At 36.0% G+C, this 13,321-nt stretch overlaps 1 protein-coding gene across 2 annotated transcripts in view; it reads right to left on the bottom strand.

The window, feature by feature from the left end:
* Positions 1–351: 351 nt before the first annotated feature.
* The window catches only part of LOC110372961 (transcription factor SOX-5), a 265,683-nt gene continuing 252,713 nt past the window's right edge, over positions 352–13,321 (bottom strand). For both annotated transcript variants that reach the window (XM_021330012.3, XM_021330011.3), the window contains 4 exons: positions 11,473–11,634; positions 9,805–10,039; positions 3,350–3,644; positions 352–3,194 (listed from right to left, as the gene is read on the bottom strand). In XM_021330012.3, coding sequence (XP_021185687.2) covers positions 2,942–3,194; positions 3,350–3,644; positions 9,805–10,039; positions 11,473–11,634 — 945 coding nt within the window. In that variant the 3' untranslated portion in view covers positions 352–2,941. The remainder of the gene's footprint in view (positions 3,195–3,349; positions 3,645–9,804; positions 10,040–11,472; positions 11,635–13,321) is intronic.

Genomic DNA, 13,321 nt, shown 5'->3' with positions numbered 1-13,321 from the left:
ACTTAACACGACTGAAACTAATATGGATATGACGTCACACACGACTAGTAGCGCCATCTATTGCATCTAAGCTTAAGCACGGCTGCGCCGTCAAGTACCTATATAAAAAATCTTTGGGAAGTTGTTTGTAATTATGAGTACTTTCATGTTGTAAAGTAGATATCACCTAACCAAGTCACCCTAAATAGGTACCTACATATCTACTATATTGGATTTCAAGCCTCCAGTTTTTTTGATACCTTAGAGGTTTTTGTCTTCCACTAAATCACTCATTACCACCATTGGTGGTCATTACCATCATTTGTCGCAAATCATTTCCTTCATTGGGGTAAATAAAATAAAACAAATTCATATATTTTTATTATTTATTTTTTAATATACTTTTGGGTTTTGGCACAATTTTAAACAATGTGTCCTGGTTTACACTAGGTAATAAAACCTAAACTCTATCAACTTACACATTTGAAACATTTTCGAATGCTAAGTAAAACGGCATGCTAAATGGAAATATCAACAAATTGTGAAAATAGGAAGTTAAAAAAAAACTATTAAAAATAACAACAATTTCTTTTTTAAGTACGTAAAATATCAATTGTGATGTTTAGTATTAAAAGTACTTCTGTACTTACATAGGTACTCTATATGGCAAGATATGTGGGTACTACCAAATAAATTGTTTTGTTACACCTGTTTCAATAAATAAAATAAACTCGTTCGAGATCCTAACTCATACAATGGAGACACCAAAATTAAGTATCGTTCATTAAATAACCACAATTACTAACGTTTACATCAAAATATACGCATATTTACATGAGTTCAACATAAAAAATAAATAATTTAACGGCACTGTTCTAAACCCTTACACATTTACTATGAATACACACTACTTATAAACATTAAGTTTCACATACACTGTAAGATTATTCTAACGCTACTTCACGTCATTACTGGCATACAGCTTTTAAGAAAAAAAGACGAAAATAAAACAAAACAAGTTTTATATAATTAGAAAAATAAATAACAAAATTCAAAAATGGCAATTAACGTCATATTGAACAATTTTTTTTAATGTATTTTTTTTCGAAATAGGTATCTATACAAGTTTACTAGAGCTATATAAAAATGTAGATAATATTATGCGTTACTACAGCTTAGTTACTATTATCTACTTATATAAATTGCACGATTCGATAAAGCGAATATTTGTTTATATTAATAATAGTTATGGGCGTTACATCACTCCTTATTGAGAAAGTTCTTAACTCATTTTAGTTTTCACTAATTAATGTCATGTTGGAAATAATCAAATTTCTTTTTTTTTCATTCACATGTATTAAGAAAATATAAATCAAATATAAAAAATACCATATAGGTCTTTTAAGAGAGTTATAATTTTAATCACTTATTTTTGTACATCTGGGTACCTTTTCTTCTTGGTACCCAATAAAGTACTCATAATTTTCAGTAGATAGGTGATGTAAGCCCCAAATTATCCCACATTTGTCGGTGGGGTACAACAAATCGATAAAATGAAATGTCTTTATGTTGTAACAAATTGACAATTTCACAATTGACCAATCAATTGAAACAATACTGCCAGTAACAAAAGATTTTAAATTTGACAGTTTTACAAAAACATTTTTTTTTGTTTTTCAACGTGGTGTTGATATAATTCTCCTTAGTTTTTTTTATTGATTTATAAATACATTTTTAGTAATTTGCTATGTCGATTAATCTTTTAACATTAGGTATGTTCATGATGAAACTGCTTACAATAAGAGGGTCTATTACCAATCTCAATTAATTAAGTCTATGAGTATTTTTATCATAACCATTATGCATATCTCACTGATTTTAAAATAAAAACAGTTCCCGTGTTCACAACACTTAAATTTTCAAGCAATCTGCTTCAAATTTTTGGTTTGATACATTTTAATTGCTTATGTCTAAAGCAGATACAATAGAACTTCAATAAAAGTTTATACATGGCCACGCGATAGTCAAGATTCAAAGTACTTATTAGGACTTACACTAAAAACTAACCTCTGAATCTTACACTAAACCTATTAGCCGAACATCCGAGTAGAACTTACTGTAATCTATCTACAAAGGGAATTTTACTTATTTACAAAAAAACACCTGAACCGCTTCATTCCGGTTCCATCCAGATAAAACCGGATTTACAATTCAAAATGATTCACTTACGGGTAGATATTTACATTTCTTGATCTAATTATCTATGTGTTGGTTTAATACAAAATTTGGCACAATTTCTTTTGTAAAAGGGATTATCTATTTGTGCCAAAAATCTACGATTCTAGTCCAAACATTGATAGATTATAAGTAGGTAGGTCGAACCTAAAAGGGCTATATTTACATAACAGGAGAACTAAACACCCGCATAATACTTATCAATTAAGAGTAATTTAAAACATTTTCACTAATTATATTTAATCAATTTCTTAGTACAGCATAGTCCATAGGTATGGATCATTAATTAAAAGTCTTACGCAATCGAACCTTACATTACTGTACTAAGATTTTGTTCAATTTAACTTGCCATTAATTTGTCAGAACAAATTCACTGGGAAAACCACTGCGTCAACACACATCAAATATACGGGCGAAAGTGTCCAAAAGTTAGAAGTTTCTTAATTCACTAATGGAATAATCTCATTATTAATAATCAGTATTTTGTAAACGAGAGATCCAATTTGAGACACTGGCAAAAACTCACAAAATAATAGCTACCGTCTATACGTGAGCCTCCCTGTGACGTCACACGAGGGGGGATTAGGGCAACACTAGAGATTCCTGCTCCAAGTCTTTCCAGAATGTTCTAGTAGTCTAGAACTGCCTGCATTTATTACCAGGGATGGTGAGAGGGGGGTAAGGAAAGGGGCGCGGCGTGCGGGTACGGCCAGCCGCGCGCCGTTCCTCAATCGTCCTCCCGGGGTGACAGCGGGGGAGAGAACCCAGGGTTCATGTAGTTGCCTCCGTTGGGTGGAGGTGAGGAGTTGGAAGGTCCTGGGGAGGACAGTGATGGCGGTAGGAAGCCTAGCTCACTGCCGCCGTCGCGACACCACAGTTGCCTCATCTCCTGTCGGCGTGTGCGCATCAGGTTCTTGTACTCAGATATCCGCATCTTCTTGCCGTCGACTATGCATGTCCTTTTTGGTCTGGGTCGGTACCTGGAATGGAAAAATGGATTCACATCAGTTTTTGAGTCACATTTACTTAGCAATACTTTTCCTAGTGGGACTAATAGGTTCAATAGTAACAGTGGTTTGGAAGTATCACTCTGTCATGAACCTCAGAAGTTAATGAAGTCTAAATCAGTAATTACCTATAGTCAGGGTGCTTCTCCATATGCAGTTTGGACAATCTCGACTGCTCTTCATAGTAGGGTTGTTTCTCAGCGTTTGACATCGCCTTCCACCTGGCTCCCAGGATCTTGGATATGTTGGAGTTGTGCATATCAGGACATGCCTTGAGGATCTTCCTGCGTTCGTCTTTGGCCCAAACCATGAAGGCGTTCATTGGTCGTTTGATGTGAGGCTTGCCAGTTTCGTCGCGGCGTGGTTGGCGGACTAATTTCGCTTTCTCTGCATCCTCGGATGGTGATTGGCTCCAGGATGGCGCTGAAAAGTTTGAATTGTTCGTTAGTGTGTTTAAAAATAGAATGGAACTGTTATTCCTGGATTGGATTTCTAACAGTTAAGATGTTAAAATTTTCTGCAAATGACTGTTTCGACTATTTCGAGTACCTATGTGCCTATAGGTATATGGATATACAGCTATATGAAGTTACCTACAATAAGAAGTTGCTTATGTTTCAACAACTTAATACCTATAATACCGGCCAACAATTTATGATAGGTACCTACTCATACCAAGAGTAGAATGCATAAAAGCAATCAATGAAATCTAATCTGCCTGAGCGACACCTACCCTTAAGCTATAAAACTTAAACCGACGCTGAATAAAGTTATCAACATATAACAAAGATATAAAATAAGATATGAAATTGTATATGCTGTGGTACTTTAAGAATACAATCGGAAGCTGCGCTTAGCTCGGCTATAAATTATCGCGAGCGATGGATGTCGGCCGTAAAACAATCGTTAAACAGGGATTGTGTGACTATTTCAAACGTTTCCATTTATATTTGGATGCTTACAATTTCTGTTAAGCATTTTATATCCGTAATAGGACTTATGCCCTCTTATTATAAAAACTGCCGCAAGTAGTGGTTTAAACCAGACTGAAGTCGTCTTGGTTTGTTACGGTACTTACGATAGTCTTTACATCCTTATTACAAAACGTAGACTAAGAGACGACTGTTTAGTACTTCGATTTGTCTATGATTCAAATAATATCCACAGATTATAAGCAACAAATATTTAAATCATTCGTTCAATCGTTCCGAATTCTATGCGCCGTTCCTTTTTACATTATTTTGTTAAGTCTATTTTGATGAAAAACAAATAACTATGATAATAAAAAAAATATCTCTGCAGTTGAAAATATTACTTTTTATTATTTAAAGGTAATTTTATATTTTTAGTATCTTTTAACGATATACATGATCCAATTATTCTCTTTTAAACAACTATCGAGTTTGCGTGTATAACGGAACGTCAGCGCGCGTATCCGAGTTATGTTTTGTTTTTAGGTTAGAAATAATTTGGATTATTTTCATCCCGATTTAAATGATTAAATAAGACGTTGTGCAACTAATTAGAACCTCTTCAAAATTAAGTGCACAATAACTTACACACAGAATATCGTGTGCATTAAATTACCAAAAGAAAATGAAACATTCGAAACAACATAAAAGTAGAAAATTATATTTTATTCCGATGTCTATTTATACAGTCAAATGCACTGATACATGTTGGACACTGTTCTTCATCACACAATCTTGTTCCCTTTCTCATCTAGGCATTTTTGTACATTTTAGCAAGCTTCCAGTCTTTTACAAACATTGCATATTACTGGCAGAGATACGGCGTGCAAAACGCCAAAATAGTACTGTAAATAAACAGTAGACTGTATGATAATCTGATATATTTTCGGAGTTTCATCAAAATCTATATGGTAGTTTATGCGTGGAACATAAACAAACATCCATAATAAAAACTTTGACTCTTATACAATTAATTAGGATGTTTTGGCAACCTACTTGCACTGTAAAGGCTACTTACTTTATAGCGAGCCCAGTTGAGCATCATAGGATCATCCTGGATTATCATCATGCATTCAATTGACTATAATTTCGAAAAACGTAAATCGATATTTATATCGAAAATTGTCGTCAGGTAATTTGAAGAGATTTTGTCGATGACGCATTCTGTTGGGTCCCCGGACACTCTCAATAGTATTCTAACACATCCAAGTATTCCAAATCACACATATTTATATCCACTTTCGTTTTTTTCATCACAAAACAAATAACCTCAAAAGTAAATAATGTCGGAATTTGACGTTTGTCGACTAAGTACTGCAGTTAAACTAGGGGGCTCGATGGTTTATCTTTTGTACTACAGATAGTAATAGGACTTGCGATAAACTGCGTTTTGTAATAACGTTTTTTCAAGGTCGTACTTAAAGGTGGATTAAAGGTAGTACAAAAGCCGATACTTATTTGATACCGCGTTTTATAATAAGAGGGATGAAGTTTTAAGACACTTTCTTAATTTTGTATGGACATTTACCCAAGTGCGATTAATGTTTGTGAAATCTGATTATGCATAGGTACCTATAAACCAGAAGAAACCTTCCTAGTCTTTAAGTTTCTAGTTGAATAAATTATAAAATATAGCCATTGATTGCATATTTTATGGCGTAGTGACCTGTGGTAGTGACTGTACAACTACTAGCTTAATTGCTTGGTAAAATGGGTACAATTAAGGGAACTTAATTAAAATGTTGAAAACAAACCTACCAATGAAAGTTAGACGTTACCAACTAAATTCAAGTTAGTATCAGAATTTTTCAATACTTACTAAATTTTATTAGAAAATCAAAGCAAACTAATATTGGTGTCGTGCGTGCGTTGCGGCCGATGCGGGCCAATCAGACACCAGAGTGAATCACGTCACGGGTGTCGCGTCCATTAAATTTCGCACTAATCAAATTCCCAAACGATTATTGCGACCGCACCCCTTCCCCTCCCCCCGCGGCCAGCTATGTGGGTCAGGCGGGAAAATGTCCGGCTAACATTTGAGCTGACGGATTCGCTACCAAGTGTCCACTCGATTAATAAGCCACCGCGGAAACATACCGCACTCAAAGCGCGGGACATTCCTCGAATTAATTTGAAGCGCTGTTAGATAATTTATAACATCCTACCGCGCTTGATACCCGCGCGATACACTTCTAATATGAACACCGATGCCACCACTTTCGCGCACAAAACTGTTACGCCCTTATTTTTTTGGGCATCACAGTTTTACATCGCGTGTCGTCTTATGACGTCAATAGCATTTTATTTTTGTCTTGGTTCCGCGGCTGTCACGCTAACAACTAGTATTAATGACGTGCGCTTGGAATGACGGCAATAATTAGCTCTCCCTGACAGGTCAAGTACAGCACAGTTGGTGATTCAGATACAGTTACAGGCCATTTCGTTTTATAGCGTAAGTCATTATGTGTTTTATCTAGGAATTCGCCTGACGTTATGACTCAAAAATATTGTATTACAGCTGTCATATTTATTGTAACATGAAAGTATGTGGATAATTGGATATTATTTATATTCTTATGAAAACATTAAGAAAATCCGGAAAATGTTAACTGCCTTCATCGGCTTAGCTATCTACTGGCTCGAGAGATCAAAATCTGGGGACATCACGATGTGTTATAAATTCTTTAATTATGAAATTCTATGGAGATTCGTAGATAGAAGGCAGAGAGATGTTCTATTTGAAGTTTTACAAGCGAATACAAGTTCATCATCATCCTCCGAGCCTTTTCCCAATCATGTTGGGGTCGGCTTCCAGTCTAACCGGATTCAGCTGAGTACCAGTGCTTTACAAGAAGCGACTGCCTATCTGACCTCCTCAACCCAGTTACCCGGGCAACCCGATACCCCTTGGTTAGACTGGTGTCAGACTTACTGGCTTCTGACTACCCGTAACGACTGCCAAGGATGTTCAATGACAGCCGGGACCTACAGTTTAACGTGCCATCCGAAACACAGCCAATGGTGTCTAAGATATACTTAGAAAGTACATACAAACTTAGAAAAGTTGCATTGGTACTTGCCTGACCTGGGATCGAACCCGCGCCCTCGTACTTGAGGTTGGTCCTTTACCCACTAGGCCACCACGTTTTCGAATACAAGTTATGTGTGTCTTGAATAAATTTCTAAAGTAATGCATAGTGTGCGCGAGTGTACCACAGGCGGGACGATGGGCCGAGCGGAAGTTTGCGTCTCCAGCGCCATCTATTTCACGTTTCATGCGATTCTCTTGTTTTAAAGGAAACGAAACGACACTCGCGATTTTGTAACCAATTCGGTTTGGGTTCGCGCCAACTATTTAAAGTAGATATTTGTTTTATTGTACACCATCTTACACAATTATTTATATGTATGAATTATTAAAGTTTATTTAATATTCGAAATTAATGTTCTGTATTTGCGGATTGTATTTAAAAATAAAGAGTGACAGATGAACCGAACTCATTTGTATCTTTGCATCTATTGTGTGACCGAATACAATAAAAAAAATACGTTATACATTTTTGTCCTCAACTTTAAAAAATAATTGGAATGCTCTTCCCATTATCCTCGATGTGGAATGTCATCAAATCGCCGAGAGATGCAATAAAAACGTAACTTTATAAACTCTGTAACATAAAACCTGGAGCCATAAGATTTACAGATGACTTTCAAGATTACACTATAATTAATATTTGTGAAGTAATTTGTGTGTCTCTCAATTTTGTGGGACGTGCGTCCTACGAGATGTGTCGGATAGTCGCGGTGACAAACTTAGACAGGTTACCTACAAGTTAATAGTTTCGTGAATTTGTATTGAAATCAATAAAAATTAACGTTTTTAACGGAGCACTTATAGGACCATGTGGTGGACAGAAATGTGAAAAGAATAGAAACAGTTGTTGTTGAAAATACTACACCGGTTTATTGGTCACTTAGGTACAGTTAAGGTTTTGAAAGGGATTATAACTTCAATGAACCTTATTTCTTTATTTCAATAAATGACTTTGACTTTAATACTACTAGGCTTTATCTTCGTTAAACTTTTCATCATGCCATTCTGTTGTTCCGTTGCATTGTCGAGTTCAATTCTCGCCCGCAAAGATTTATTTAAGAACATTAGCTACTTTGGGACCTTTGGACTCAAATATAACAACTTCAATAATCACAGCTTTTAACAAGGCTTCAATAATCACAGCTTTCGCAATAAATTCGAGTAGGGAAACGCGATGAATCGTATGGCCTACATTTCACTCGATATTTACCGGACTAACTGTTACTCGGTGTAAGACATATTAATTATATTTAGCAATTAAATGTGAAACATCAAAATGTTTGGCGGCGACACGGGACATTTCTTCATTTTAACATTTACCCACTATTTATCTAAGTGTACCTATTCCTTGTTTATTTTGGTTCGTGTTATGTAAGTCACATTTGATATTAAAACTGATTCGGGTGATATCCTGTAGTGTTCAATTTTGGGATTTACGTCAGTCAGTTGTTTTTTGAAAAGGAGATAAAAAGGAATTTATAGAGATATCGATGAGTGTGTAAATAATATGTCAATAATTCTCACTATTACATGCTATTTTATACTTCTTCCTGATAATACAATTAAGAAACTCCACTTAAATTTTAAATCATTTGAGATGCCATTTGATCGAAACCTAGATATTTAAAAGATGACCCACGGAAATTTATTGTTCTCGTAAATCGTAACGGGTACCACAAAGATTTTAATTTATAATTAATTGGTACAATTTGAGATGCCTTCTTCATCAATATAATTAACTTGGAATAATGCTTGTTTACTAACTGGTTATGTAAATATAAAGCCTACTAGCGTACATCTGTTGTTCGATATTATTTAAAGCAGGTTTAGTTAATTTGGCTGATATATTGGTTCAGATGTAGGTGTTAATACAAAAGATCATTTTATAGCCAGATTTATGGCGATAAGAAAAATTGTATTTTAATGGGAATCTATGGAAACTTACTGGATTATTTATATGTATAGCACTTTCGAAAAATTGTTGACCGATATTATCAATTACCTAATTGAGCGCGAGCAGTAGTTTCTGCTTTCTTTCGTCACCAAAAGAAAATGTTATACTTTTTCAACCACATTTTGTATTAAGGCAGAACTGACATACTTCCACTTCACGCAATTATCCGCGTCTAGGTAACAAGTGAATCAGATAATATGATGACGTGGTCACTGCGTCACTGAGTGCGTACCGTTTCCAAAAATATTAGCACACGGCTGTCTAATCAAATCATTGGCGAGATTTTAATGATGTCTTACAATGTTTTAGGGCTCTGAAGAATAGTAAATATGATTAGATTAACTGTCATCACAGTCGACTGTCTCTTTACCTATCTATACATAATATAAGATTGATTGAACAAAATCTAGTTTTTCCAGAGCATTTGGTGACTGTAGTTTTTTTTATAGAATTAGAAGAAGAATTTCTACCTAATCGAAATCTTACTCCTAGTTCTAGCTATTCTCTGCATTCACACCTATCTTATGTATCTTTCTATATTAACAAAAAAGGATAAAAGATACTCACTATTACCAGCAGCATTATAATCCTCTTCCTTAGGCATGCTATACTGGGACTCTTCCATAGGAGGGTACACGAAGCCGCCGCTTCTGGCCATCATCATCATCGGCTGTGCTGGGGAGGGGGACCGCTGCTTGCTCAAGTTCAGCGGGGTGTCCGGGTCTTGGGGAGGTGGCGAGCGGGCGCTGGCTGTGAGCTGAGCGAGCTGAGCCGTCGCTGGCCATTGGTTTGTTTGCATCGCCTGGAAATTGAATACATGACTTTAAATTAGACTTACAGGATTTTTACAATGAATGGTGGCTTTAGACAGATCGTAAAAGAATTTTTCTCCCATTATAATGGCGATCGAAGAAAAATTTTCAATTATTTCGCATTTGAAATACCTAGTTGAAACATTGCTAAACGTTGGAACATTGCTAAAATCAGCTCCCTATAATTTTTGACACTTAAAAATTAAACCAAATTCAATTTTGAAGTAAACAAGTAGGCAAATGATCCTGTCTGTACCCCTGTTCCATTTGATCTTCGTTTACCCTGTAAGTACAGGACATTAAGACAGCTGATTGGGATAATCAAAACATAGGTACAGAATAAGCCTACTAAAAATTACCGTAAAACAATCGCTAATAATAATGATATTGCGTGAAACAACTCGTGAATGTGTGTTGCCATACCTACTCAAAACTGGCCATCCAACAACAGGATTTGAACGCATCTAATTATAATTTACATAACAAACATCGGTTGTAGCAGGTAATTAGTTTGAGAACAACTTTCGTTTTATCTCGCATCTTCGTCTTAAGTTTATAGTCGTCATATTTGGTTACACAATTCAAGGTTCCACTGAAGTAATATTAGTGAGATGACCGTATAAGAGGGAAATCAGAGAATTTAAATTCAGAAATATACAAAACAAAGCAAAGTGCTATAAAATAATTTAAGAATAGAAAAGATATAAAAATAGGACTATAGAAATAGGAAGATTAACATAAGATTGACCTTAAAGGGCACATAAAAAGAGGTAGGCAAGTAAATAAAAAAACATATTGCCATCATCGGCAATAACTGAAGAACTTAGATAACTCTTACTGAACTATAAACAGTGTCAATTATAGGTGTTATAGAACACAGGAAATTAGCCAATATTTAGCTATAATATCGTGATGGTCGCTTGCCAAACCAATCTGTTTATTAGATACGTTCTCATCTTTGCGCGCACGCACTCTCACGATCATAATTTGGTTGCGTTTTAAATTCAGATTTGCTCTTCTAATGATTTAGTTTGCTAATAGTATTATATTACTTAATAGGTGAGCATTACTAGGTCATATTCTTTATCAACTTCTTCAATAGTCAGATATTTAGATTTTGCACGCATTACTTCTTAGGAGCAACTTTTGATCATCTGTCGTTATGGTCGTATAGATTCCGCAGTCAACTCCTCAAAATAGGTAACCATTGAATCAAACAGCTCTTTATTAAACAACGTCATTCAATCTACTGTCTGATTGAACCGCAATTTTACTAGTTAACTGTTTGTTAGACATCGATGTCATTTTTAAACCTCGTTTAATCATCAGCATGTCGATACTCTTTGTTTCGCTTACTTCACCTGTATCTACACCCTTGCTTATGTTCCTAATAAATGAAACCCTATATTAAATAAATACTCACATTAGACTGTGGCGGTTGCGGCCGCATTTGCTCCAACAATGGCAGTAAGCCCAGCGGTGGTCCAGGGTACAGCCCATGGCCACGCCTCACCATCTCCTGGCGACGAAGCTGTTCCTGTTGTAACCGCTGCAACTCCAACTCTGCGGTCACGTTTCCTATGTTCTGTAACAAGAGAGAAGATACATTAAGGTTGGTGTCTTTAGGGAGCAAGTTAACATGTGCAAGTGACAAGTGACAAGAGCACGCGGGCGGGTATTTTGCTTTGGTACATGCGTAAGTCGCTGGACCCGCACGCTTTTAAAATGCATGTAACCTGCGCATGTGCCTCAACATACGCAAGCTACTTGCACCGTGTAAATGCACCCTTAATAAAAGTACGAAGAAGTTTTAATTTTCACAAAAATGTTCCCAAAATGATCTTCAAAGCGACTTAAAATACAATCAATGAAATGTTTGTTTCAATGAAATAAAATAAAATTCACTTTAAAACCGCTCTTTTGACAAAGTTTTTCGTGTCCTTTTAAAGCTTTTACTACGATCCACTTTATTCCCAGATTAATTACTTTCGCGAATTTTTGTTTCCAATACCTGAAAAGCTGCAAGAATATTGGCGATACATGTGAAGTGATTTAATTATTCCGTGTATTGTAACCGTTTAAAGACTACTGAAATCTGGATGGACACTCATCGAAGTTTTATGCCAGCTGTTTGTGAATAAAAATAAACCGTATGCAATAGTTGTCATTCCGATGATAATAAAAGAGCCGCAATTTCGTTTGCGTCATGCAAAATTTTGAGTGTCGCGTCATTAATAAAATAACTTTATATGCAGCAACAAAAGGCACCGCGCGACGGCGGCTCCATACAAGCCACGCTTTAAGCATTGCAACTTTCTGCTATCAGTCTTAACAGTCTCTCGACGCGATATTTGTTCCACACAATATATTGCACACTTAAGCACTTCCCAACACAAAGAATAAGCTAAAATGTGTGCACAAATCAAGCGGCGGGACGGTCACTAAATCACGGCGACCATAAAGCGAATTCCCAAAAAAAAAGTACACCAATTAATTGCCTGGGAGTCGTGACGAATAACACAATATACATTTTATCGGCTCTTCATTAAGACAGTATTGAATTGTTAATGGTTGTACAGAGTAAGACGTTATAAGGTGATGAAATCAAAACAACTCGACGATGTAAGTTTCCGGACGAACGAAGACACAAAATATGAAAAGGATTTGCAATTTTAAAAGTTTCCTGCAAACGTATAAATGCGCTCCTGACAGTGGGAATACATTTAAGTGAATCACTGTCGGCGGAGATAAAAAAGAAAAAGCGCTAATGGAAGACAAAAGCGAATGCATAAATAAACGTGACATAATCGTGCGAATAAAAAGAGCGGCAGAGTGTAATAGGCGTCCCTTCGGCGATACCGCGATACATCGAGCGCCACCGGTAATCGACCAAGTTTTTCCATCGGCCTGACAAATTGCCGTCATAACCGAACGGATTAAACTTTTTATTAAAAACAACAAACTGAGCATAATGTATGGGCGTAATCGGCAAGGGACAGATGTTCCCGAATAACGTATGCGATTTATCTAATGTAAAAAGACTTTTATTTAATAGCTCTGCGGAGATGTCCTAGCAATTGGCGCTTATATTTTACAGCGAACCCGTCGTTTTGGCATTTTGACCGCGTTTTGATAGCATTATTAATGTTAGAGATGATATAAAAACGCGATTTTTGATAGAGGTGACCAGCTGTGGCGTCACGATTTATTGTTGCGACACAGGTGGGTCGCGTCGTCATGAATACGATATGGATGCAGAACAGCTAAGATGG

The sequence above is a fragment of the Helicoverpa armigera genome, chromosome 19 (assembly GCF_030705265.1).
Source record: "Helicoverpa armigera isolate CAAS_96S chromosome 19, ASM3070526v1, whole genome shotgun sequence".
In the NCBI taxonomy this organism is placed as follows: domain Eukaryota; kingdom Metazoa; phylum Arthropoda; class Insecta; order Lepidoptera; family Noctuidae; genus Helicoverpa; species Helicoverpa armigera.
The sequence above is the reverse complement of the archived record's forward strand: the minus strand, read 5'-3'. Positions and strand labels throughout refer to the sequence as shown.